The sequence below is a fragment of the Phacochoerus africanus genome, chromosome 4 (genome assembly GCF_016906955.1).
Source record: "Phacochoerus africanus isolate WHEZ1 chromosome 4, ROS_Pafr_v1, whole genome shotgun sequence".
Classification (NCBI taxonomy): Eukaryota; Metazoa; Chordata; class Mammalia; order Artiodactyla; family Suidae; genus Phacochoerus; species Phacochoerus africanus.
The window spans coordinates 134,636,525-134,663,399 of record NC_062547.1 but is presented as its reverse complement, the minus strand read 5'-3'; the positions used below and the strand labels follow the sequence as shown (position 1 = coordinate 134,663,399).

General features: G+C 50.1%; 1 protein-coding gene across 3 annotated transcripts; it reads right to left on the bottom strand.

The window, feature by feature from the left end:
* On the bottom strand, positions 1–26,786 carry LOC125126315 (solute carrier family 22 member 5). Of its 3 annotated transcripts, XM_047778586.1 has the most exons (10): positions 26,223–26,786; positions 18,564–18,667; positions 11,495–11,649; positions 10,297–10,468; positions 9,007–9,133; positions 6,326–6,426; positions 4,548–4,762; positions 2,857–3,039; positions 1,779–1,914; positions 1–1,430 (listed from the first exon to the last, which is right to left on the bottom strand). In XM_047778586.1, the coding sequence occupies exons 1-10, from the start codon at positions 26,613–26,615 to the stop codon at positions 1,343–1,345; spliced, it is 1,674 nt and encodes a 557-aa protein (XP_047634542.1). In that variant the 5' UTR covers positions 26,616–26,786; the 3' UTR covers positions 1–1,342. The 3 variants fall into 3 exon arrangements, with proteins under 3 accessions (XP_047634542.1, XP_047634543.1, XP_047634544.1); XM_047778587.1 differs by lacking the exon at positions 18,564–18,667 and having other exon boundaries at positions 11,476–11,536; positions 26,223–26,765; XM_047778588.1 differs by lacking the exon at positions 11,495–11,649 and having other exon boundaries at positions 10,297–10,359; positions 26,223–26,764.
* Between the last annotated feature and the right edge of the window lie 89 nt (positions 26,787–26,875).

The window sequence follows — 26,875 nt, the reverse complement described above, 5'->3', positions numbered from 1 at the left end:
TTATTATCTTAAAAAAATCATTTTATTTACTAAAACATCTTCATTTCCCAAGGCACTTCAGTATCTTTCACAAAAATATGTGTTTTTTTCAACCAGATGAAGCATATACTCTAGGAGTACCATGGTAACATAATCAGAAAAGAGAATACAATTTTACACCGAACACAAAATACCTCCCAGTGTTACACCACTGAAGTGAGCAACTCTGAAAGACAGTGAACATGACTTAAGCTTTTCTTTTGTAATTTTTTTTCCATGATTAAGTATCACAAAAGGAACACATACAATGACGTCATTTTTGGCACTCAGAGAAGTGCTAGTGGCTAAGGCTGGTGAGGCCTTGCACGAGTGGCCACTGCAGACCTCTGCTGGAGTGATTCTCGGTTGAAACAAACATAAAGACACCAAACCAGGAGACTAAGGAACCAGCCTTTCCTAAGTCTATTCTGAAGGGCAAATAACTTAAGGAGAAAAAGACATAACAACAACAACAAAAATAACAAACAAAACACATATAATCAAAATCCACATTATAGTTTTGGGAGCAGAGACAAGTTTGCTTGTCTCACTCACTGATATGCTTCCTTTAAACCACACATCAGAAACCACAGTAGTGAGGAGATGTGATTCACACAGCGGAGGAAAACAAGTAGGAGATTCAATGATGCATCTCGTATAGGCCTAGACAAGCCCAGTGCTTTGATCAGATGTAAACAAGTCTACCCAGCAGTCACACTGAGTGGTCCAAGAGCCCATAAACCAATGCACTTTCCTGTACCCTCTATCCGCTCAGTCCCCTCCATATTAATTACCTTCAGGTTTTCCCAGACATGTGCTTTCCTACGCTGGGGAAGCAACAACCCCAGTGAATATCCTCTGTCGCTGAGAGACTATGAGAAATCCAACTCCCTGTGAGGTCATTTCCTCTAAAGTGCACCATTAGAGGGAAGTGGGGAAAGGACACATTTCGGGGAGGTGTGGGTCTGGAGGGTTAGATCTCCAGTTTTATCAGGGGTCTTTTCAGGCCGTCTGAAATGAAAATGTAAATTTAGTAAATACCTCTCATATCTTTCCAAAGTTAACGTCTTAGGAAGTGCCAAGTCCATCACTGTAGTGGTTAGGATTCATCCGAAGTTGTCTGCCAGTAGCCACAGTGTCCCTGAGGGGAAGGTGGTGCTTGAGGACCACTACAGCTCTGAGTCTGGGCGTCCATCCACGGCAGGTCAGACACAGCGTCCATAGAATAATCAACAAAGACCTTGGCCACTGAAGGACTCAGGGTCTGCACAAGCCATTTCTGATAGCACAGTCTTCCCTCTCCACTTTCTCACTGGAGGTGGTGTTAGAAGGCTGTGCTTTTAAGCACTCTGGGGCTTTCTTCACCATCTTTTAACATCCTTGAGTGACTTGGAGTCTGCCTATATTTTATTCTATAAAAACAAGCCAAACAGGTATCAGTAACAAATCTTAAGAAGATGCCTACCAGTGTCAAGCAAATAAAACCCAACACTGAGGCTATCTCACCATAGGGAAAAGAATCATATGGCAGATTCTGAAAGGCTTCTCCTCATCTCAGCACCATCCCAGAGCTGTGGGTGCTGTGGAGATGTGCATGGTGACCTGGTGGTCTGGGTCCGAGCTGAGAGGAGAGGCTGTACCCATCTGGCCATGTCTGACCTTCGGAAGACTAAATTAGTCTATGGTGTGTGTGAGTTCTTGGGGAACTCTCTGCCAGGCCTGGACCCAGTGCACCTACTTTTCGAAAGAGGACTCCTTACCCTTTGACCCTGAGCATCTGATCAATGGTGTCTGGGAGTGGGGTGCCAAAGCTCTCTGGAAGGAACAAGGTGAGGATGGCTGTCAGGATGGTCAGACTCCCCATGAGAATGTAGGGCAGGAAGCGGTCGTAGGCACCTGTGGCAAAGCAGACAGAGCCCGGGTCTGGGCATGCAGTTAGATGAGGTCCCTCCCTTTCTGTTCCCAGGACTCTCATGGGGATCACCTGCTTCGTGGCCTCAGCATCTCCCAGTATGAGCTACCATATTGGAATCGGCACCAAGACAGGTTGCAGAACCCAGAGCTGGCACAGACCAGTGATGCCTTGCAGTGCAGGGGAGGAGTGCAGACCGGGAGGATGGAGCTGGGCCATTTCTATTCATGTTTCCTAATGCTGGGTTTCCAAGGAACTCTAAGTACTGCTCCAGGGACAGGAATAACTCCTCCCGCTCCCTAGACGGGTAGATTTGTTTTCAAGCCAAGTCAGAAGGTGTTTCTGCTTGTCGGAGCCAGGTTGCATGTTTACAAAGCACTCTTGCACTCCCAGCATGGGCGCCACCCCTCCCCAGAGACCGTGCTGGCTGGGCATGTGCAAGGGACCAGCTGCCATGAGGAAATAGTTTAGATGCTGAAGAGGAAGCTGGGACCCTGTTACATAAGATGGTACAAGGCAGGTAAAGTGCTTCAAGTTATAGAAGTTTTCTATTTATTTATTCTCCTGAAGAATAAATTTCCCTATCTGTCCTTTTAAACTCTGATTTCAAGAAATTTCCCCAATACACCGGCTCCCTGAACCACTCTGCAATCCCTTAGGAAAGGGGCACTGTATTCCCAGAGGGAAGACCTGGGAAGGGAAGGCTAAAACAGATACATTTCCCATCAACTTCTAGCTGACATCTATAGGTTTGTTTTCCATGGCAGTGCTTCGGCCACGGTGCGCCTGGTCAGGAACCTTCCCTGGACAGAGATCTGGCGTCGGCAGGTTCCCATCTACTACGTGCCAGTCCTCCCAGCTCACGTTAGAGCCAGTCCATGCTTCCACCCCAACCCTCAGGCTGGCACTCGGCCCACAGGACTCACCAAGGTAGATGAAGTAGGGAGACAGGATGCTGCCCAGGCGGGACGCTGTGGAGCTGACCCCCACGCCCATGTTTCTGACCACTGTGGGGTACAGCTCGGCTGTGTACACGTAGACCATGGAAAAGGCAGCAGTGATTCCAAACTTGCCCACCATCACCAGGACTGTAGCCAAATAATACAGGTCTGGAGAGGCAAAGGGAAGAAAGCAGGGGAAGGCGCCAACCTGAGGTTCACTGTTACGGAGTTTCCAGCCTGAAACAGACATACCATCTCCCTTTTCTTGGTGGGGGTTCGGGGGACAGTGTCTATAACCTCCTACCGTGGGCTAAGGGGTTAATGTCCCTCCAAGCTGATGGCAGAGAGGAGGCTGGGACCTGTAGCTGTGTGAGGACGTGCTCATCTCCTCAGCCCCAAGACCAGCAGGGGGTACCCCCCCAGGGGCCCAAAGACACCTTCCAGAGGTCATTAAAGTCATGTCTGTCAGGGGGGCAGCAGGAACCCCAGACCTCATGCTGCGGGCACTGCGGAATTAACTAATGACTCGTGCATGAGTGGGAAGGTCAAGGCTAATTCATTTCAGGCTTTCACACTTCGCAGACTAGCAGACCCTCAGGAACGATACTCTGGTCTCTCCTGCTCACTGGGCCAATGAGGAAACGCCTCCCTGAGCTCCGGTATGAACCTCCACACACACCCCTGGGTTCCCGGCTAAGCTGTGGCTGGGGCTATTCCTGGGCACTGTTGCCAGCCTCAGGGGCCCACAAATGATCACCAAAGGTCCCCAAATCCATGACAGCTCTGGGTACCATGATGGACTTCAGGATTCATAAACTGCTTTCTGGATTTGCAAAGAGGCAATCTCCGACCCTTCTGTGGGATACCGAGAGCAGGCAAGTTTTGCAAATAAAATTCTGCTCCTGGCCTGTGAGAGTCACTTTGTGGCCTGCCCCCTCCAGCCCCTTCCCCTTCTCCTCATCTCTTACCAGCTCCCTCTTACTCCTCAACCAGGCCAGGCCCATTCCTTCCTCAGGGTCTTTGCCTTTGCTGTCTCTTCGGCCTGAAATGTTGGGCTCCTAGACTTTCTCAGGGTTCTCATCATTTCATCCATTTCTGCTCAACCGCTCCCTCTTCAGGGAGCCTATCTGTGACCACTCTATATAAACCAGCTCTCCACTGTCCTTTATTGTTATTATTAAAGGTAACACAGCCTGTGTTATAATACGTGTTTCATTTACTTGTCTGTTGTCTTGTCTTCTCAACTGGAGTGTGAGCTCCAGGGGGGCCTGGAGCTCGGCTGACTCCTTTACTTCTGCATTATTAGCCCCAGGCACAGTGCCTCCCCCACAGCACATACTCTGTAGCTACTTACTGGATAAGTGACTAAGGGGCCAGGTTAAAATGACAAGGGGACGGTTCCTCCCCTCAGTCTTCAGAGAAAAACAAATACACACACAGGAACTTGGGGAGAGAGTAAAATTAACCACCAGCCCAATGTGGTTACTCTCTCTTCTCCCATAAAGCCCGAGCCATGATGACCATCTGGTCCCAGGAGACACTTTGTCTTGATCGGTTAGCCCAGAACGCAGATGTGCAGGCACGATGCTAGGCTCTTTATTAAATGAGGAGGATGGTCTGGCAGAGACTGCGTGACTCAACGGGTATCCCAGGCCGCAGATGTGGACGGTCCCTACCTGGGGGCACCAGCTGCACGAAGAGAAGAACGCTGCCACCCAGGAAGAGGGCAGTGGCCATGGAATAGCGACGGGGCAGGTGCCGCAGCAGCAGCCAGGCCAACACGTATGCTGGGACTTCAACCAGAGCCGAAAGGAAGCAGTTCAAAAAGACGTCCCCATGCAAGTTAGGAGTGTCCAGCGAAAGCCCGAAATAGCCCACTGATATGGTCATCCTGGAACAGAGGGCAGAAGGAAGCTGGAGAGGCAGCATCCACACGCCTCCCAACCTGGACAACTGAAATACAATAGGTGGAGGGAACTGAAAACTATCCTTAGCAAGAGGGCAGCAGATTTAACCCTGAGTCTTGTTTCTCAGAAAGAAAGATAACCTGCCCTAGCCCAGGGTAGCTTCTGGGCCAGAGCACTTTCAGTCAATTCCAGAATGTCCCAGAAAAAAGATATGTAATTCAGATAGATTTACTTTGTTGGAAAAAATTCTCCAAACCAAAAAATTTCAACCTGCCTTTTGGCTTTAAAAATCCTAAGCTGAAGCACTCACAAAAGCCTGCTTCCTTACCCTCTGAATGCTTAAATCCAACTGTAGAAGGAGCTAAGGAATAAGGAGGCAGGTAGCAAGTGAGGTGTGATCAGACTGGTGAGATAAGAGAAAATAAGGAACAATCATGGAGTCAAACCTTTGGAGGAAGATCCCTGGCAGACCCACTGGGGCGACCAGCCAGGAAGAGGCTGGTCAGAAGCTGATGACTTCACCCCCACTGGACTCGAGGGAGCTCCCAGTGGGCCATCTGCATGCCCCTCACTGCCCCTGGCCTAGACCTGTCCCCACTAGGCATTCTCGCTACTGATGGTCAGCACTCTTGGGCAAACCAGACCTATGTGAATCAGACTGTTTTTAACTGGCCAGCAGGTTGAAAGCACAGCCGGTACAATCAGGGAAAAGGGCACGTGCAAGAGGAGGGCCTAGGTGACTCACGCAGGCTGGCAGGTCTGTGGGGCAGGCTGAATCACCCCTGAGGCCAACTCAGGGGTGGTGCACCACCCTAAGGGATCCCAGGCCATTCCTTGGAAATGGGTGACTCATAGTACCCTCAGTGAGCAAAAGAGCTGGCTGCCAGGGCTTGTTGACTCCAGCAGAAGGGATGCTGAGAGGAAGTCTGCCTTCCTCCCCCAGCAGCTCAGGTAGCTGCCTGCAATCCCAAGGGTCTGGCCACTGAGCAAACTCCATGCAGGCACTTGGCTATGTTCCTTCTTCCTGGTCAATCACGAACCCCTCCCCGACACACTTGGAGAAATGCCGTGTTAGAAGGGCCCTGATGAGGACATCTAGGCCCTGGCTCTGCCTCCAGGACTGTCTTCAACCATCCCAGAGGGAGGATGTCCTGTCTCCACATTTTCAGAATGTATTTAGCATCCTCTGTAATCGAAAGGACATGGTGTCTTCACTTAGAACTTCTAAAAGGCCTCAGCTGTCCTCCTCGGTCAATGTCTGATGCACAGGTGACTGGAACAACTAAACTAAGACCCAAAGTGAGCAATGACTTGCCTTATGACCCGAAGGGATCCCCAGAGATCCCATATCTCCCCCCAAGCCCCCACAACAGTTTCATTCTCCTCTTCCAAGATTAAGAACTTGGACATGCCCATTTCTTTTCATCGCAAGACACATCCCCGATGATACAGGCTTTGAATTCTGGTCTAAGACGCGTCTGTAAATGCAGGGCCTGACGGCCACGGCCAGCACCTTGTCTGGACGCAGGTAGGGCTCACTCACGCACCACAGAATTATGGACATGATGGTGACCATCCGGATATTCCGGGTTCGGAGCAGATCCAGAATACTGTGGGACTGCTGCTTCTTGGAGCTCAGGTCTTGTAGCTGCAGGAACAACATGACAAGGGTATGGGAGGGAGAGAAGGTTGGAGACTCAGAGACGCGAAAACATACTTGAAACCCTCGCATCTTAGCCTTGCACATCTCTGGGTTGGGGAATGTTTTGTGTGTCTTGCTGGATAAGAAGAGGACTGTGGTGACTGTATCTTGGGCTGCAGAAGGCTCCCCAGGCCTTGTCGATAAACGAATTAGTGAACAAGAGTGAGGAGGAAGAGGAGGCGACCAGTCCCTGAGGCGATGAGGCAGCGGAGGAGGAGGCCCCAGCTGACTGCGCCTTCCCGGCACCACCCCCAGCCCAGTCAATGGCCACATTCCAGGGAGGCCGCTGAGCATTCCTCCCCGAGGCTGGCTCCCAGCCTTCTGGGTCATAGAAAGAAACTGGCTGTGTAGTTTATGGATAGGATATTTTAAAAGAATTAATGTTTTCAGTCCTCATACCATGTAGTTATGGACTACTTCCAGGGAAAAAATTTTTTCAGATAGAAAAACAGGAAAATTGACCTCAGCTTCACCCAGAGTAACTTCCTATGAAATTTGGCACAGCCAAGGACATTAATAAACCACACGTCTAAACACACTGAGGTTGCTTTCTTAAGCAAACCCAGCTTTGGAGTTTGTTTTTTCCCAAGTCCGTGGTTCAACAAAAGGTCAACTTTTGACTTAACAGATCCCCTGAAATAGCCCCATTTCCACAAAGATGCCAGTGGGACTTACGGGTTCACACAGACTGACCCCTGCAAAGCTACGGAGGCTAGCTCCCTTAAAAGCCCTCCCTGCATAGACCCCTCCCCTCTGTGCACCAGGGCCCTTTCTAGGACATGCTAAGTGGGACTGGTGCTGGGTCACCACTTAACTGTGAGGCTGGCAGGACTGCCAAGTGGCCAGCAGCTTCTTTGCTGCCCATAATAACTGGTCTCCCTTTCCCAAGCCCCAGGTCTGCATCTGGAGCCCGACACGCTAACACGCCTTTGCACACTGCAGCATGACTGCTGGTGGCTGTTCTCACAGCCAGCCCCTTGTCTTCTCATCAGAGCAGAGATACACTCCAGAACCCCATCGGCCAGCCATGACAACTTCTACCCTTCAGGAGATGAGGAAAACCTCTTGCTGCAGAGAGGGTGGAAAGAAAGGGAATAGGAAGGAGAAGCAAGACCCAGGAGTCAGGCAGAGCCAGGAAATTACTCCTGGCCTGTGAGAACAGGGTTCGCAGGTAGGGTGGGGCGGGGGAGGGCGAGTATCCAAAAGGACCAGGCTCCAAGACAACACTCAACAACTCCCTGTTGGTGGCAGGAAAGGGACAGGACATGTCTAACTCTAAATCTACTTATGCTGGAGTTCCCGTTGTGGCGCAGTGGTTAACGAATCTGACTAGGAACCATGAGGTTGCGGGTTCGGTCCCTGCCCTTGCTCAGTGGGTTAACGATCTGGCGTTGCCGTGAGCGGTGGTGTAGGTTGCAGACGCAGTTCGGATCCCGCGTTGCTGTGGCTCTGGGATCCCGCGTTGCTGTGGCTCTGGGATCCCGCGTTGCTGTGGCTCTGGTGTAGGCCGGTGGCTACAGCTCCAATTGGACCCCTAGCCTGGGAACCTCCATATGCCACTGGAGTGGCCCAAGAAATAGCAAAAAAAAAAAGACCAATAAATAAATAAATAAATAAATCTACTTATGCTTCACAGTTCAGGTACTGCATGATTTTTCTTAAGACGAGGAACTACCTAAGGTGTAAGAGACAACAATTTTCCCAAATACCAACTTCACAAGAGGCCTATTACTCATAAAGAGTTTTTCTTATTAAATGTAATGAGAGTTTCTGTTATGGTAACGAACCCGACTAGTATCCATGAGGACGATGGTTCGATCCCTGGCTTTGCTCAGTGGGTTAAGGATCCGGCATTGCTGAGAGCTGTGGTGTAGGTCCCAGACATAACTTGGGCTTTGCCTTGCTATGCCTGTGGTGTAGGCCAGCAGCTGTAGCTCCAATTTGACCCCTAGCCTGGGAACCTCCATATGATACAGGTGAGGCCCTAAAAAGACTAAATAAGTAAATAAAGTATTTAAAGGTAATGGTTCAACTGAAAAGAATTATATAAAGTATGAAAACCTAAAATCCATGGAAAAGGTGAAGGGATTTAGGCAGTTAGCACCTTCCTCTCAATCTCTGAGTTTTTAAAATTCATTGTTCAAAAATTTTTATTAGCATACAGTTGATTTACAGTGTTGTATTGATTTCTGCTGTACAGCAAAGTGACACAGTACCATATCTATCTATCTACTTATCTATATTCTTTTTCTCATATTTTCTTCCATCACGGTCCATCCCAAGAGAGTGGATATAGTTCCCTGTGCTGTATAGTAATATCTCATTGCTTATCCATTTTAAATATAACAGTTAGAATCTCCTAAACCCAATCAATTTCTGAATTTTAACAGGGCCTGCCTTGGGGGCAGCTGTCACTCAGGCAGAGAGGGCTGGGCTCCTGCGTGAAAGGGGGGCTTTGGGGCTCTGGGTGCGACCCTAAAATCACGGTCACCAAGACCCTCTCGCCAGCTCCCACACAGTGCTCACCTCGCTTGAGTCAAAGATGGTGGAGGGCGCAACGATCCCATTGATTCCAGCAGCCTTGCGGATGATCACCTCAGCTTCCTGAAATCGTCCCTGAGAGATGAGCCATCGGGGGGACTCAGGAATGAACCTGGAAGTGCAAGGAGCAATCTGACTGAGGCCTTCCTGCCTAATGGACCAGTGTAGCACAAGTGGAAGCGGGAAATGGGGTTTCAGAACCAGAACTGGGTTTGGGGAATGTTCGATGTTTCCAAGACAGAAGCTAAGAGATGTACCCTACTACACCCAGGAATGACCTGAAGTGTGAGCTTTGGATACATGGGAGATCACAAAATTTCAAGGGGCCAGCACACCAGGATGGGAAATCCTCCCCTGGCTAGCCACCTCCATTTCTGAGGAGTGGTGATGCCACCTGCTGGACACTAGGTAGACAGGCACGAAACGGGCTCCTGAAGCCTGGCTTCAGCCACGGGCGCAGCCCAGCCCAGATCTTTACCTTGCTGTTCTCCTCTGCTTGTTCCTGGCAGTGCAGTGTTTCTGCACTGCCCTCTTAGCCTCTAGCTTTTCCTTAGCACTCCCCCATCCCAACCCCTGACTCAGTCAGCTGACTCTGCAAGGCATGTGGGTGCTTTGAGACTTTGCGGACCGTATTTTCTACCTCACCAGGTAGCCCCTGCTCTTAGGCCATGATTGCGACTCATCTGTATCTACCTTCTCCCACTACGCTTGGCCATGTCATGCTCTCATGTCCATGTGGACCAGTGATCTCACCATCCCTACCCCAGTCCCTCAGCTGTATTCTCTCTCTTGATATGTACTGCCCTTCCCTCTGCCTGTCCTCTATCTTGGAGGCTCATTCAGCTACCTGGCTTCCTCCATTCAGCTACCCTGAGGACTCTCACAGTGTGCTCCCTCTTCCCCCAGTGCCTACGACATGAGGCCATGGCAACGCACAACCAGAGCCAGGGCTTAAGCTGTCTTGTCCTGCAGTCTGACAGCTTCCTGGAGGTCACACTAGACCCCACTGTCTCACAGCCACCGCTTCTTCCTCTCCCTGCACGCTGATCAACCCAGCACAGGGCTGAGAACAAGTCTGTTGATGCCTTGGGGTTGTTCTGTTCTGTTTTTGGCTTTTCTGAGTATGGAAAAACATCTGAAACAACTTATAAATAATTTAGACTTCCTGTCTCTGGGCGCCCAAGTAGGGATTGGCGGGTTGCTGCTGCCCCCTAGTGAAGGCCAGACAGAAGGCATCCTGCTGGTGGGCGCCACTGGGCACAGGGCCACACTCACCACCAGAGCACCACGCACAGCAATCCAGGCACCGTCAGGGCCAGCAGCAGCATCCGCCAGTCTCTGATGAAGTAAGCAAACAGTGGCAGCAGCATGTAGCCAAATGCATAAAATACGCACACTCCTAACGTAGAGAATATAATACGAACTGACTTGCCAAGAATTTCTGTTCCTGTTCAAAACAAGGGAGGAGTCATGTTAGTATTTTAATTCCAGTTATTTCCTTATTAATCTTCTATTGCATAATTTTCAACACAGAGATAAGAAGGCAGGCAGAATTATCTCGAGGTTTCCAAGCCCCAGGGAGGGTTGGGATTCTGACCACCTGCTGGGGGTGCCTCACTGTGGCCTCACTGGCTGCTCAGCCACAGTTCTCTAGTGAAACTGTCATCACTTCCTGAAGCTGTAGGCTAAAGATGCCACGTGAGGTCTTGAAGTTAAAACCTCATGTGAGGAATGATTCATTAAAGGGGAAGTCATTATTAAGCCACATATGGTAACTGTTACACTTTAAGGAAAAATATTGTAATAAATGTGAAAAGAAAGGAATAATCCTTTCAACAAGCAATCCAAGGACCCCACAGACCAATAAGCTAGAGTTAGATTCCTCTGAATAGTGAGACTGGCAACTTTTCAGTGAGAACAGGCCAAAGCCTTGCAGGGTGGACTCTGAACTAAAACCAGGAAGCCCACTCCTGTGACTAAAGCCCACTCCCATCAATTGCTTTTGCCAGTTGGTTTCACTGGCCACTGTGTTTTACAGAAGGGGTAGTTTTCTTCCTTGGTGAGCCTGCCAATCATGGCCCTTGCTCCTCACGTCATGCCTCCCTCTTTCCTTAGCTACCCCAGCCCTGGGCAGTGGCATGCCCTTTTTTGGGGGGGGGGCACCCTACTTTTAATAGATGACCTTGGGTGAGTTCCGATAAAATGGCCATGAGGTACTCATGTGACCAAGGTGCCACACCTTGGAAGCCAGAAAAGAACTAGAATCCAGCAGTCAGTGCTGCTGGGGACCCAAGGATGGGCACTTGGTCGAGTCAGTCTCCCTGGCTACTCTTTGGGTTCACCAAGAATCCCTGTCGGTGCTGCCAGAGACCACATCCCCGGGGGGGGACATCACAGCTGCCTCCATAAAGTGGGAGGTGGGAGGATGGTGAAACACAGGATCAAGTACTCAACTCCAACTTGATCGCCATACCCAGGACAAACGCTGCCACATAGTTGGAGATCTGGCCCATGCCTACAAGGAAAAATAGCACAGCAAACATCTCATAGTTCTTCGAGAAGACCTGCAGGAAGCTGAAGCCTGTCTGCATGCCCATCGTTACAAACAGCACATTCTTCCGGCCAAACCTGGGAAGGAAAGGAGAGTGATAGAGACCCAGCTGGGAGAAGGCAGAGGGAATGGGCTCCACCCAAAGGGGCATCTCCCCAGAGTCACGCAGGGAGGGGCTGTGGGCAGGGCTGCCAGGGCACTTGGTGCAGGGCAGTCCTGTTACCCGCCCTCCCCACTCTCCCGGGCCAAAGTACACTCTGGGCACCAGGGCAGTGGCAGAATTAAGATAATGATTACCAGGGAATGAAACACATTCATTATGCTTGAATTCATACGTTCATAATTTATTTTTAAGAAGAATTAGTTTACTTTTGGAGGATGATGGAGAAACAACTCATTATAAATGAAAACTGGGAAATAAAGGGGAAAACGTGTGTCCTGGCTTTCCTATGGAAACTCTGTGAAGAGTAGCCACTAACAGATGAGGGGAATGTATCACTTTATAAAAGTATTCTAACTATTAAATGAAAACAAAATGATAAAATTAGAACATCATCATTTTACAACACCCAACGAATAAATAGATATGACATTATGTTTCAACGACTGCTAATCGTAAAAAGAGACACTTGAACATCGCATGACTCCTAGAGTCTTGCCAAAGGAGCTGAACCTGAATCTTCAAGCCTCTAGATGCAGATGCAATTTGCAAGAAATGCAGAAAAAAGAGGAATATGCTGTACCATACCATGAGTACATAATCAGCAAAATTCAGCCTGGGAAATTCCACAAGTGAAAGAGCACAGGCACAGAAAACGATGGAGACTCTCTAGATTAATAAAAGACATAAAAATGTTTAAGTGGGCATTACTAAACTTGTGTTTAAGTATGCATACTGGATGATAAAACTACCAAAAAATCCATAAGGGGGTTATTACTATTTATTTATTTATTTATTTATTGTCTTTTTGCCTTTTCTAGGGCTGCTTCCGCAGCACATGGAGATTCCCAGGCTTAGGGGTCCAATCAGAGTTGCAGCTGCTGGCCCACGCCAGAGCCACAGCAATGTAGGATCTGAGCCTCGTGTGCCACCCACACCACAGCCCACGGCAATGCCGGATCCTCAACCCACTGAGTGAGGCCAGGGATCGAACCCACAACCCCATGGTTCCCAGTCAGATTCGTTAACCACTGAGCCGCAACGGGAACTTCGGTTATTACTATAAAAAGCCAGACTAGTGGTTACTTATAAGGGAGGGAGGCCCTTATCCTTGGGACTGGACAGATGGATGGGACTTCTTGGTGGCTGGCAAAGTTCTATTTCTTGACTCAGTGGTATTTACAAGGTTTTCTTCCTGGTATAATTCATTAAGCCATATTTGTTTTATGTGCTTTTCTGTATCTGTGTTCATTTAAATTAAAAAAAAAAACACTGGGTTTTTTTGAGTTTGTTTGGTTTTAAAGACAGAGCTTCAACAAGGACAGACAAGTCAACCTAGTTCTTTCAACTTAGCAGATTCAGCCTGAGTCTGGCCAGGGCTGACAGACACCACTTTCATTCAATGACTATTTATTTGAACATCTATGACGTACTAGTCACTAGGGATATATATGAATAAAAAAAGATACTGCTCTGCCCTCAAGGAGCTTAGAGCCTATAGCTGGTGAGACAGACAATAATCACATTTTAACCAAACAACCACACTACTGAGTGTAGGATTACACACTGAAACAGGAGCACTGACGGATCAGCATGCTGGTGACAAGGGACACAGCAAAGGAGCCCAGCCTGGACCGGAGGCAGGGGCTGGGGATGTGGGCATTCAGGGAACATCTCCCTCCTGATGGGAGGCCCAAAGGAAAAATAGTTGTTGACAAGTAGGGAAGAGGGACCAGCTTTCAAGCATGTTCACAGTACAGTGGGGAGACCAACATTATTCATATGATTACGCTTTAATTTATCAGTTTCTTACAGGTGCTGTGAAGGCAGGGCACAGGGACCAGGGCAATGCAGACCTTGGACCCTGAGGTAGCCTGTGTGGTGGGGGTGGGGCGGGGAACACTTTGCCAAGACGGTGAGAGGAGCACACACAACTGTGGCCGGAGGGGCCGATGAACACATGGGGCCAGCTGTTCCCAGGAGACTGGGGAGGTGGGCAGGAGCCAGACCACCCAAGGCCTTCGGCCATGGTAAGGAGTGTGGAGCTTCTCCCCACTGCAACAGGGGGTTTTGTTTTTGACGATACTGGCAACCCGTAGAGCAGAGGCCAGAGATGTTCTAAATGCTAAAACGCCCAGGATAGGGCATCTACCCAGAGAAAACCACGACTCGCAAAGACACATGTACTCCGATGTCCATTGCAGCACTATTTACAATAGCCAAGACATGGAAACAACCTAAATGTCCATCGACAGAGGAGTGGATCAAGAAGATCTGGTACATATACACAATGGAATATTACTCAGCCATTAAAAAGAATGAAATACCAGCATTTTTTGCAACATGGATGGACCTAGAAACTATCATGCTAAGCGAAGTCAGCTGTACAATGAGACACCAACATCCAATGCTTTCACTGACACGTAGAATCTGAAAAAAAAGGACAGACTGAAATTCTTTGTAGAACAGATGCTGACTCACAGACATTGAAAAACTTATGGTCTCCAGAGGAGACAGTTTGGGGGGTGGGGGATGTGCCTGGGCTGTGGGATGGAAATCCTGTGAAATCAGATTGTTATGATCATTATACAACTACAGATGTGATAAATTCATTTGAGTAATAAAAAATAAAATAAAATAAAATGCCCAGGATGGCACCTCTCCACACAACAAAGCATTCTCTGGTTCAAAATGTCAACAGTGTCAAGGCTGAGCAGCCCTGGCCTAAAAGGAGACTCCGACTCCGCCCTGCACTGCTCTGTAACAGGAGCGTCCCCCGGGCCAGCCAACCGAGAGATGGGGCCTTCCTACCCTGCTTTCCCTTCCCAGGGGCCCCCTGGGAAAGGAGGGAAGAGGGAGACCCAGGGACCCCTTACGTAGCCCTAGCTAGTCCTTGGCAATCCTGGGTGGAGCTAGAGACACTTGTTTTTAAAGTCTGTCAGCAAAAGTCAGACACACATACATGCCTAGAAAATAGGAAATTTCAGCTACCTCTCTGCAGGGGTGTGCCTCTCTTGTAATTCTGCACGTAAAGGTGACTCTATGATGCCAGATGCTCTGACAACCCAAGATTACTGTAATTGCTCTTGACTTTCAGGCTTACTCATATTGCACGAAGGAGTCCTCTATGAAAAGTTACTATTGATATCCTAGACCCCGCTGCAGGGTATGAATCCATTGCTTTTAGGTAATCTGCTTGGCTTAGGTTTTTTAAATGGCTCACTTAGGAGGAAACTATCCATGCCACAGAGCCTTGGGCTTTCCAAGGGAGTTTAGACAAGCTTGAGGGCTGGTGTTGAGAACTGAAGGCAGGGGCTGTGGCCAGAATAGGCACATTTTTGGCAATTTCACTTACTGGACTTAAACAGATCATACTTAGGTCTGCTGGCAAAGTTTTTTTGTTGTTGTTCTTTTGCCTTTTCTAGGGCTGCTCCTGAGGCATATGGAGGTTCCCAGGCTAGGGGGTCTAACCGGAGCTGTAGTCAGTCACTGGCTTACGCCAGAGCCACAGCAACGCAGGATCTGAGCCGCATCTGCGACCTACACCACAGCTCAAGGCAACACTGGATCCCTAACCCACTGAGCGAGGCCAGGGATCAAACCCACAACCTCATGGTTCCTAGGCAGATTTGTCAACCACTGAGCCACGACAGGAACTCCCCAAAAATTTTTTAAAGGTTTGAGAAATACCGTGCCAGTGCTTCTGAAAATTAAGGTGGTCCTCAGTGTATTCACTAATTTTGTTTCTGTGGGTGCAGACTTTGGAATTTAACCACCTTCCTCAGGGAATCAGGCTGTTACACGGTCATCAGGCTGTGACGCTGGCCCGCAGAGATCTACCTACCCCATGAAGCTGCTGACCCAGAAAAAGGCACTGAGCTTCGACTCTGAAACTCGGGTCCCTCCTCCTTGTTTTTCACATCAAGGTGACCCCTCTGAGTCTCCGCTGCCACCCAACCCTGTGGGAGGGGAATGCCCACTAGCCCTCTGGGAGGGCCTCTGAGAGCAGCCCCGGGCAGGCCATCCTCTCACGCCACACTGGCCCCAGGCACCCTCATCCACGTTTGGGGCTTTGAGGAGGGTTCCATGAGCTCACGATTCCTGAATGTGTTTCTCCAGCCCAGACCTGTGGTGTACGCAGCACTGCATCCACACATCCGACCCCATTCTCAGTTCCTCCTACGAGACCCCTAGTCTCCTATCACCCCAACTCCAGTCTGTTCAATTGAACTCCACATCTTCTCCTGCAAATACCGTCCTCTTCCAGAGTGCTGTCCGAGAGAAGGGTGCGTCGTCTGTCTGGCTGGGCAAGCCGGAAGTCTCTCTCCTCTCACTTCCCTCGTCCAGCCCACAGCCCAGTCCTGCTGGTGCACCTTCTACCACTCCTCTGTGTCTCTGCTGCCTTCAGCCTAGTCCGAGCCACCACTGTTTCTTGTATAAATTACTGTAATAACCTCTTAACTGGCCTTTCCACAATCCCTCTTGCTTCCTTTCAATCCTTTCTCCACAAAGCTATCAAAAAAATCTTTTAATTAATTAAACTTTTTTTAGGGTTGCACCCACAGCATATGGGAGTTTCCAGGCTAGGGGTTGAATCAGAGCTGCACCTGCTGGCCTACACCACAGCCCCAGCAATGCCAGATCCGAGGCGAGTCTATGACATATACCACAGCTCATGGCAATGCCAGATCTTTTAACCCACTGACAGAGGCCAGGGATTGTACCTGTGTCCTCATGATACTAGTCGGGTTCATTTCCACTGAGCCACAATGGGAACTCCTCAAAAAATCTTTTTAAAATGGCAAATCTGGAGTTACCGTCATGGCTCAGTGGTTAACGAATCCGACTAGGAACCATGAGGTTGCGGGTTCAGTCCCTGCCCTTGCTCAGTGCGTTAACGATCTGGCGTTGCCGTGAGCTGTGGTGTAGGTCGCAGACGCAGCTCAGATCCCACGTTGCTGTGGCTCTGGAGTAGGCCGGCGGCTGTAGCTCCAATTCGACCCGTAGCCTGGGAACCTCCATATGCTGCAGGAGTGGCCCTAGAAAAGGCAAAAAGACAAAAATAAATAAATAAATAAAATAAAAATAAAAGGGCAAATCTGAGGATGTCACATCCTCAATAGCTCCCCACTGCTCTGTGATTAAAACCCGAATGCCCACCTGCCATCTGCTAAGCCTGGCCTGCTCTTCTGCTTGGACCCCTCCACATCATCTCCACACCGCCCCAGAGGACTGTCTTATGGCTCCCACACTGTGCTAGGCCCTTCCTATGTCTTAGGTACATGCGGCTCCCTTGCCCAGAGGGCTCTTTCCTCTCTCCCCCCATTAGCTGGCTAACTTCTCCTCACCTTTCAACCCGCTAGCTTCGCTTACGGTCTCAGCCTCCTCCGTCGGGGCCTCTCTGAGCAGCCTGCACTTTCCCTCTGTATCACTCACTTATCGCCACAGAATAGAACAATACTTCCCTCCGTGTGTCGTTTAATACAATCTGCCTTGCTAGAAGGCAAGATCTGGAAGAGCAGGGCTCTAAAATGGCAGTCCACATGAAACAAGGGATTAGGATTCTCTGGGCCTGAAGTCTAGCCCTGCCACTTGCCTGCTCTGTGACTCTGGGTAAGCCGTTTAATTCCTCTGGGTTTCATTTTCCCCATCTGTAAAATGAGAATAACAATACTTCCTACTTCATAGGGTTATGAATATTAATTTATTTATTTGTACAGTGTGCTGAAGAGTGAATGGCACATATTAGACGCCCTGTGTTTGTTAAAGAAATACAGGTAATCGGCTATGCTTGCTGCTAGGTTACGGGTCTTTCCCCTAAAGAAACAAAGCCCTTTGCCCTTTCTCAGGCTCATCTACAGTTGTCAGGCAGTAGTTACGGCCTACTTAACACGTCCGTGCTCACTGGTGACTGTAGGAATGGGTCCCCTAAAAAAAAATCACTAGATGACACTCTTGAAAAGACAAATCAAGTGAGAAATGCACATATTCCTTATGAACGAAGACTGGGAGGATGCTGGGACTCCTCCCAGTGTGGCCAAGGACTTCGCCGAAGGCCGCTCTTCTTGCCATGGGCTTCTCCCACAGACCCTGAAGCCCAGGGGTAGGAAGACACAGCAAGATAAACAAACCCCTCTGTGGATATCATGGAACCTATGGACTTTTCTCTAGAAAAACGCTCATACACGCTCTAAAATTTTACATGTAATCTCCAAAGTAAATGAACTTCCTAAAGCCAAGAATGGACCTTAAGTTAAGAGCCCCGGAATTACATAGAACACCTGCTTATGGGTCAAAACAGCACATTTCCTGATTGCCGTGAAATGCCATAACTACAAGCCTCTTAGCTAAAGGGTGTCAGCCCTGTGAACACAAGAGTTCTGCCCATCACGCTGCTACTGGCTACTGAGATCTCCTCTCACCTGGATGGGAGAGCAAGGGCCTGGGGAACATGGAGGCAGTCAGCCATGGGGCACCCCAAGATCTACAACAGCGCTCACGTGCACGTGTGTAGAGTCCATCTCTCCTAGGCTCCAAGACACGAAAGAGTTACGCTCTCGAAGAGAAGGCCAGCCAGCCAGTGTAGAGGAGAAGTGGGGCGTATTTCCTGGTCAACTAGATCATGGATACACTTGGCTGAGGTCGTTCTGCTCAGCAAGTGTTAGGGAGAGGAGGTTGCTGGTTTTCTTTACCTGGTATGGAGTCTATACCTTTTTAAAAATACAAGGCTCTGGGCCTTCCCTTTTTAAAAATACAAGGCTCTGGGCTGAGACACTACCTTGCTCAGGGCTGGGGTCCCCTGCAGCTGCAGGAGATAGACAGCCACCTTACCTGTCTGAGAGCTGCCCCGAAATGAAGGAGCCCACCAGCACACCCCCGAAAAACAAGGAGATCGTGAGCGGGGCCTTCCAGTCGTCCTCACACACCAGGTTCCACTGAAAGAGGAGCAGAGGGATGTATCACTCACTTCTTTTAAAAAATGTTTTAAATGTAAGGCTTCTTGTTGAATGAAATTGGAATATCCTGCCTCCCCGCACGCTCTCTTTACACCACCGCAAGGGTATGTGAGCTCACTGAGGCAAGTGAAGGTTCATCAGGCGACGAGGCAGAAAGCAGGGGTCTCCTCGCAGGGAGACTGGCCTTGCTCGCCTTCCTGTTTGTAAGAGCTTTTAGCTCCACTATTTTGCTACCAATTCAAGGAGGGGAGAAAGGCAGGGAGTAAATATTTCACCTATGTACCAATTCAGAAGGAGGTGAGGCCTCTCACGGTTGCTCTTAAGGATGTGGGCTGAGCCCAGGACTGTGGGCTCATTTCATTGGGGGTTAGGCCATTGGCAGGGATGGCACAGGAGCGGTTCTGGAGCAGGGCTCAGTGGCTCTAAGAGTCAAGGCATCCAGCGAAGGTCTGAGGCCAGAGAGCATGGTATATACCATCTGAATCTGTTCCTTCAGCTCTGCTCAGGCCCCAACTCTGGGCCAATGACCCTTGGGTCCTTCTGCTGACATTTAGAGCTGGGATCCTGGATGCTGCGCCAACACTAGGCCCAATGACAGCCAACAGCTCTGAACAAGGAGTTAAGAAACTGAGTTTTAACTTCTACCCTACTGTCATTCCACCTTTGACAAGCTCTTTCCCCTCGTTGTGCCTTAATTTCCCCATTTGCAAAACAGTGATTCAGACAGGGAATGGGCCGCAGTGCTTGAGTTTCTCAGGACCCAATGTGGAGCTCCATCCACAGTCAGCATGGAGAGGTCTGCAGGTGGGGAACCACCTGAACACTCAGACATTAGATTATTCCAGCCTAACAAGGGCCAAAAGAAGAAAGAAAAACCAAAACAGGAAGCTTGGTGGTTCCCAGAAAGATGTTTCCCAGAAGAGAGAGATGGTGCTCAGCAGAATCAAGAAGGCCACCTTCCCGGGAAATTAGACCCTGGCTTGTCTGGTGCCAGAAAGTGAGCCTGCCCTCCATAGAGCCTGCATCTCTTCCAGGCCAGACCCAGAGAGGAAAAACCAGTCTGTTTCTGGGCCCAGCTGGGCAGTGTGTGCACGCAGCCTCCAGGCATCTTAGAGGGGGTCAGAGGGCAGCCCTCAGGGTGGACATGAAGAACCGTCGCAGCCGATGATAAGGATCACTCAGCCACACAGCTGGCTCTCTGCTCTAGAACAATCGTGTACCTTGGATGGCCCGAGGATGGGGTGCTGATTCCCTGTGCAGGGAAAAGGCGGGGGTCACGAACTCCTAAATCTAGAGGAAGCCCAGTCTGGCAGGAGACAGGCAAAGAGCACCAAGGCCTGAATGGTCAGGCTATGCGAGCCTTCCCACCTCTGCAGCCTCAGAGTGCTCCTAGGGCAGCCCCTGCCTGGACACAGCTGCTGAAGTCAGGATGGGAGTGGCAAGGGAGGCAGAGCTGAGGGACTTGGTGATAGGGTGCCAGCCTCTGCTGTCAGGCAGAGCTTCAGGGCCAGATTAAGGCTATTGCCACTTTTGAATATGATGGGAACTATTCCCAGCTAGCATGCATTACTAATAATCAAAAGATAATCAAAATGAAGAGAATTAGCAGCTGCTTCCCAATAGGTCTGTCATGAGGGTTAGGGACTGATATAGCTGAAATACTGGATGGGACGTCCACAGGGGTTTCTGCAATGAGTCCTGGGGTAGAACTATCCCCAGCCTCACACCACGTCAAGTCTCTCAATATAGGCTTCTAGGGACTTCTGGACTGGCAAGGCCAGGTGCCACCTGGAACCAGGTCAGTCTATGCTCTGCAGGAAACAAGGTGCCTATAGCACCTCTTGGGAAAGGTCCCCAGAGCATCTCTCTGGCTCCCACAGCCTCATTCCCACCACCTGGACCTTACTCAGGCAAGTGAGTAACTACCTGAAGTCACTACGGTCTCTATCCACCACTGACATGTCTTTTCTTTTTTTTCTTTTTTTCTTTTTTTGTCTTTTTGTCTTTTTAGGGCTGCACCCACAGCATATGGAGGTTCCCAGGCTAGGGGTTGAATTGGAGCTGTAGCCACTGGCCTACACCACAGTCCCAGCAATGTGGGATCCGAACTGCATCTGCGACCAACACCACCGCTCACAGCAATGCCAGATCCTTAACTCAGTGAGTGAGGCCAGGGATTGAACCCACGTCCTCATGGATGCTAGTCGGGTTCGTTAACCGCTGAGCCACAACGGGAACTCGCCAACATTTCTTAATAATTCTCACGGCCTGGCTTTGGACCCTCCAAAAAGCAAGCATGGGTTAACACTTTCTTCCTACTGGCCACAAGGAGCTTGTGAGTAGGGTCAGCAAAGGTAGCAGGTCTCAAAAAATGAACAGAAGGGCCAGCACGGACTAGGTCCCACCCAGCCTAGCCATCTACTTACCTGTCAACCACGAGATGGACTGCAGTGGGCTCCAGGACTTGGCCTGAATCCTCCTTAGGAGAGGTGGGGTGAGAAGCCCATAGAGTCCAGGCTAGGTACCCTGGGCTTGCTGTGTTTAGAACAATCTAATATTTCTATACCGAGGTCTTGGCTCTGCAGGTGTGACTAAAGCAGCTATAAACCCGCTCACCAATGCCTCCAACTGGTACGGAGGATGGGCTGCACTGGTTGATGATGACAAATATCAACATTAGAACTAAAGGTGTAGGGAGTTCCCGTCGTGGCGCAGTGGTTAACGAATCCGACTAGGAACCATGAGCTTGCGGGTTCGATCCCTGCCCTTGCTCAGTGGGTCAAGGTTCCAGCGTTGCCGTGAGGTGTGGTGTAGGTCATGGACGTGGCTCGGATCCTGCGTTGCTGTGGCTCTGGCGTAGGCTGGCAGCTACAGCTCCAATTCGACCCCTAGCCCAGGAACCTCCATATGCCGCAGGAGTGGCCCAAGAAATGGCAAAAAGACAAAACAAACAAACAAACAAAAAAAAAACTACAGGTGTAGGTTTAAGATTTAGGTCATTACTCCTCAGCTGGGTGAGCTATAAGAGCAGATGCAAACTGAAGAAATCTGAGAGTAACCCTGGCCAGGGGGCTAGACATGCCATCCTTCCTGGTCAGAAATGTACCTTTCTAGTGGTGATGGCTTCATATACGTGGGTGTGTGTGTGTTTGTGTGTTTGTGTGTATCTTAAGCTTTTCAAACTACATACTTTGGTTATGTGCAGTGTGTTTTACATCATTTATATCTCAATGAAGCTGTTGCATTTTTTAAGAAGGAAGAGAATTGTGTCTCTTGTACGCAGTATGTAATCAGTGCTCCTTCTCAGTTATGGGAAGTAGAGAGGTAATACAGTTCCTTGGAACTAAATGTTCTTACCTGTGAGTTGGCTGGAGAAAAAAGAGACAGAGTCTGTGCCCACAGGGCAGAAGCTCCTCTCTGAGATGTACCTAGCCTGACTGCATCACTGGTTAAACGCACTGGTAAGCACTACCTGTTACAGAATGCCATGTTTGCCTACACATGTTTCATCATGCCTCCTGCTACAATTAATGGCGAATCCTTGTCCCCTTACCCCTTCAGTGTTCAGTTTGCCCACTCACTGAGTTAAGGATCTGGCATTGCTGTAAGCGGCGGTGTTGGTCGGAGATGAAGAATTTGCTACCATATCCTCTGTCAAGCCTGGCAGCAGCTGGCAGAGGAAAGGCTTGATAGCTATTTGGGACCTACAGGAGAGAGGGACTAGATGAATAAAAAGGCTGTTAATCTCCGAAACCATAGTCTCCCTGAGGCTGAGTCCTTGGGATTGGCGGCCCAAAGCCAGGTGAACCCTGACCTTCAATCTCTAGAACAGATTATTTTCCTTTCTCCCTCATTCCCTTCTCTATGTCAGTTCTCAGCCACCAGAGAGAGGATCAATCTGACCACTCATGGCCAGATGGGTCTGTTGGGACTGCATGAGCACAGGGGCCCTTGGGAACCTGGCAGGTAGCTTGTCAGGCGGTGCAAGGCAGGGGTGAGGGTCAGTGCTTCCCTAGAGTGAAGGAAGTCATCAAAGGTAGAGCAGTGAGGCACAGGGTCCAGGTCTCTTGGGTCTCCCCACCCTGGTCCAGAAAAAGAGACTTTCCAGGAGAGCAGGGTGTGAGCGAGAGTGCTGCCAAGGGCCAGGGCAGGGGGCTTCTGGGAAGCAGAGACTGGCAGGGAGCAAGGGGACAAAGAGGACTGACAGATCTTGGCTGAAAAGACCCTAACTCGGGGGTGTCAGAAGAGCTAGAAATCTCTAAAGGAATCTTTATGGCCACAGGCTGTGCTATGGAGACACCAAAAAGCAGGTGACCCAGGCAGCTTGAGAAATCATCCAGGTTGCCAAAGGGGGAAACCTGGGCCAAGAAGCACTCAGGGATTGAGCAGCACTGCATGGGGAGGTGGCTGACTCCACTGCACCCCAGGGGTGACTGAAGGGCAAGAGAAGGGGCCAGCCTAGGAGCATGTGGACCGCCACACTATTCCTGAAACATGGGAGAATCACCTCTTTCACCTCAGAGTGTCCCCTTCTTCCTGCCAGACTTAACACCTTGCTGCAGATCCACATAGGCGCAAGCCCCAGTTCATGGGGTGGGAGGATGACATTTCCTTTAAAATATTATTCTGCTTGGCTACCACCCCCAAGTGTACCTTCTTTGCATTAAACCTGCCCTTTTCTTCTTCAGTTCTCACACTTTAGAGAAGATTCTGAAATCATTCATGAATCCATTCAGCAAAAATTTTCATGAGTACCTGATCTGCACCCAGCATCAAAATCGGGGCTTGCGGGAGATATGAAGATGGAAATCGACTACAAAGCTTGGTACTATAGGTGCACATGTTAACTTCAACACAGAAAAAAACTAAACAGGAGATGTGAGGTTTTCATCTTCTGTTGAAAAACATGAATAGGAATTGAATACTAGTGCACCTTTATGTATGATTTGGGGCAGAGGGCAGGCTTGGAGATCGTTTAGCAGGCTCGAGACTAGCTGCAGGGGTCAGCAGGCCAGGTCTGGGTTGAAAGAAAATGGGCCTTAGAAAAATGGAGCCACCAGAATGTTAATGCAACAGCCTCTCTGTTTCGCCAGAGAGGAAAAAGCAGGCTTGAGCTTAAGGTCTGGCATTCCACCATCTCCAAACAAAGGGCCCAGTAAGGTATTAATCTTGGCTCCCTGCAAAGATTGACAACCTGTAAGTAGGTGAAAGGGCACACAACTCGTAGAAAACTGCTAAGCCAGCTAAAGAAATAGGCTAAATGTACAAGGGGAAAGGCTGACACTGGCAGCAACATAGCTCAAGGACCCTTCTGGAACAGTGGGTGTTTGGGAGCTCATCATCAATGCCACCACTCTCAGCTGAAGACAGGATTGGGGCAGCAAAGCAAGAGCAAGTGGCTAGGAGTTCCTGCTGTGGCTGAATGGTAACAAGCCTGACTGGTATCCACGAGGACATGGGTTCAATTCTTGGCCTCGTTCAGTGGGTGAAAGGATCCGTCGTTGCTGTGAGCTGTGGTATAGGTGGCAGACACGGCTCAGATCTGGTGCTGCAATGGCTGTGGCGTTGTAAGTCAGCGGCTACAGCTCCAATTTGATCCCCAGCCTGGGAACCTCCATATGCCATGGGTGCGGTGCTAAAAAGACAAAAAAGAAAAAAAGCAAATGTTCAGTCCCTAAGTCAGGGACCCTAGGAGTCAGGGGAACATCTTAAGAGAAGCCATAAGCTGCTTCTGATTTCCCTGCCTCCTCCTTCCATCGGCAGCCAGAAGCAGAATTTTCAGGAATCCCTGAGTCATGGAATATGGCTTCCCCTCTGTGGTTTCTACCTGCAATCTGAGGGACAGCCTGTGCTTTCACAGCTCTGACTTCCAACAGAGTGACAGATGTGCTTGTGAGGCTAGGTCGGAGGATTTGTGATGACTGGAATTTTTTTTTTTTTTTTTGCAGAAGGGTCATGCCCGGGATATGCAGAAGTTCCCAGGCTAGGTATTGAACTGGCATCACAGCAGTGACAAGGCTGGATCTTTAACTACTAGGCCACCAGGTAACTCTGACGATGGGAAGTTTGAGTACTCCATGCCCTCTTTGGCCACAAATCACAGTCAGCTAGCTCTAATGAGTGCCTCTCTTCTCAAGTAGCAATGCCTCAAGACACTTGAGTGATGTCCTTCGCTGAGAGATCCCAGTGACGCTCCTGTCATGCTTGTACTACATATATGTGGAGTAAGGGGGCACAGATGCTGGGGACAGCAAAAGTCAAATATACAAAATCACCCCACAGGCGCGAGCGCGAGTCTCTTGGGGGCAGTGTTCAGACTCCTTTGAAGGGTGACAACCCCCAGAAGCAACACACACACAGGGTTTCCAGAACTCATGTAAGCCACTCTGAGGCTCAAGCAGGGACATGTACATCCTTCCCTTCAGCCCCCTCCCTGTGAACTCTGCCCTCCTGCCAGGTTGTTTCTTGCTGTTCCAGACTTTGCGTCTGATGACCTAAACATCAAAGACTCACTGAGACGTCTCCTCCTCCAAGAAGCCTTCCCTAAGCCTCAACCCCCTGATCCTGGCACTCAGTGAACTCGGGCACCCCAGAGCCTATCTAGGAGGACCCTTTTCAGTGACCTGCTTGCTCAATTCTGCTGAAACTGCAGGGAGTTAGAGGGCCAGTGTCTGAGTAAGATGCAAAGCTTATCTACATGCATCCATAAACCTCAGGTCATACATCCAGCTCTAATAACTGCAAGGTCACCAGGGGATAAACAAGGCCACCCAAAAGGAAAATCCAAGGAGCTGGGGAATGAGAAAGGTTTTCCCTCTGCTTCTATGAACTAAAGTTGTTATGCTTTAACTTAATCAGCCCAATGACTTTTCCTTAAAATATGCAAAACATTCCAGGTCAAGGTGTCCCCCTGAATGGATCTTTAGATGCAGGAATTCTAAAAGACTAATGACTAACTATGAACAAAAGGTAAACAGTTCCCTGGGTAAGGACCAGTCATTTTGGGGTGAAGGTGGGTGGGGAAGGAGTAACTGGAGAAAGGAGCAAGAGACAGTTTTATAGACATGCTTCCTTTAACTTTACAAGTTCAAGAAAGTAAAGTGGTGGGTATTTCCTCTCTTTCTGAGCAGATGCTAAGAGGCTGGAGGAAAAAAACGGTGTCAGCTCCTTGGCCCAAGCTCTAGCTCTGGTCCTCAGCATTCCCACACCCATCTAGATTAAGTCTTTAACTACTTAAAACCTTGGAGTATCTACCAGGAGTCGCCAGGGCCTTCTTGGCTTCCTCGTCAAGGTAGCCAACACGATGGGTGGCCAGCACGGACACCCGTGCTGCGATGGCCAAGATCTGGCTGGAAGTGACCGTGCAAAGTGCTCCCGAGTCACTTGGCTGGAGGATGCCCATCACCAGTGTGTAGTAAGTCTGCGGAGAGGGAGTGACAGCGCACACCTTGGCGGGTGGAGTGTGCGACCTTAAAGATTGCGAAGGTCCTCTCTACTCCCCGGTCCCAGGCTCCCGCACGGGGCTGGTACCCACCTCAGTCACGATGGTGGACAAGTAGATGTCCTGGCTGAACTCCCACCCATTCAGGCAGCCCTCTTGTTCCACCTGCTCTAGGTCCACGTCGCGCCCAGGCTCCAGCCCTAGAGCCGAGAAGTTGACAATCGTCTCGAGCCGGTAGCGACGGCAGCTGTGAGGCACCTCGCGGCCGTCCTGCAGCCGCAGCGGGAGACTGTGGTTGCGCCAAGCGCTGCTCAGGTTCGCGGTGTCCGGCACCCGGCAGCGGTGCTCCGGGGTCGCAGTGAGGAACACGGCAGACAGGCCGTTGAAGCCGTTGGGGATGATGCTGGCGCTGAGCAGGAAGAAGATGAGGCGCTGGAAGGGCCCCCACTCGCCCAGGAAGGCGGTCATCTCGTCGTAGTCCCGCATGCCGCCCTCCGCTGCCCGTGGCGCGCGGCCCTGGGTCAGAGGACGCGGCGGCGCGCGGGGGCGGGGCTAGGCGTGCGCGTGCGCGTCGGGCCCCCACAGGGAAGCCTTCCTGAGGGACCGCTCGCAGACAGAGCAGGCTCTTGAGCTCCCGCCGCCACCGCGGCCTCGCCGGAGAGACCGGCCTTACATAGAGCGCGAGGCTGGGGCGGGCTCTGGGCCTAAACTGCCAATCCCGCCGAGCCCAACGGCGGGGCGGGGCG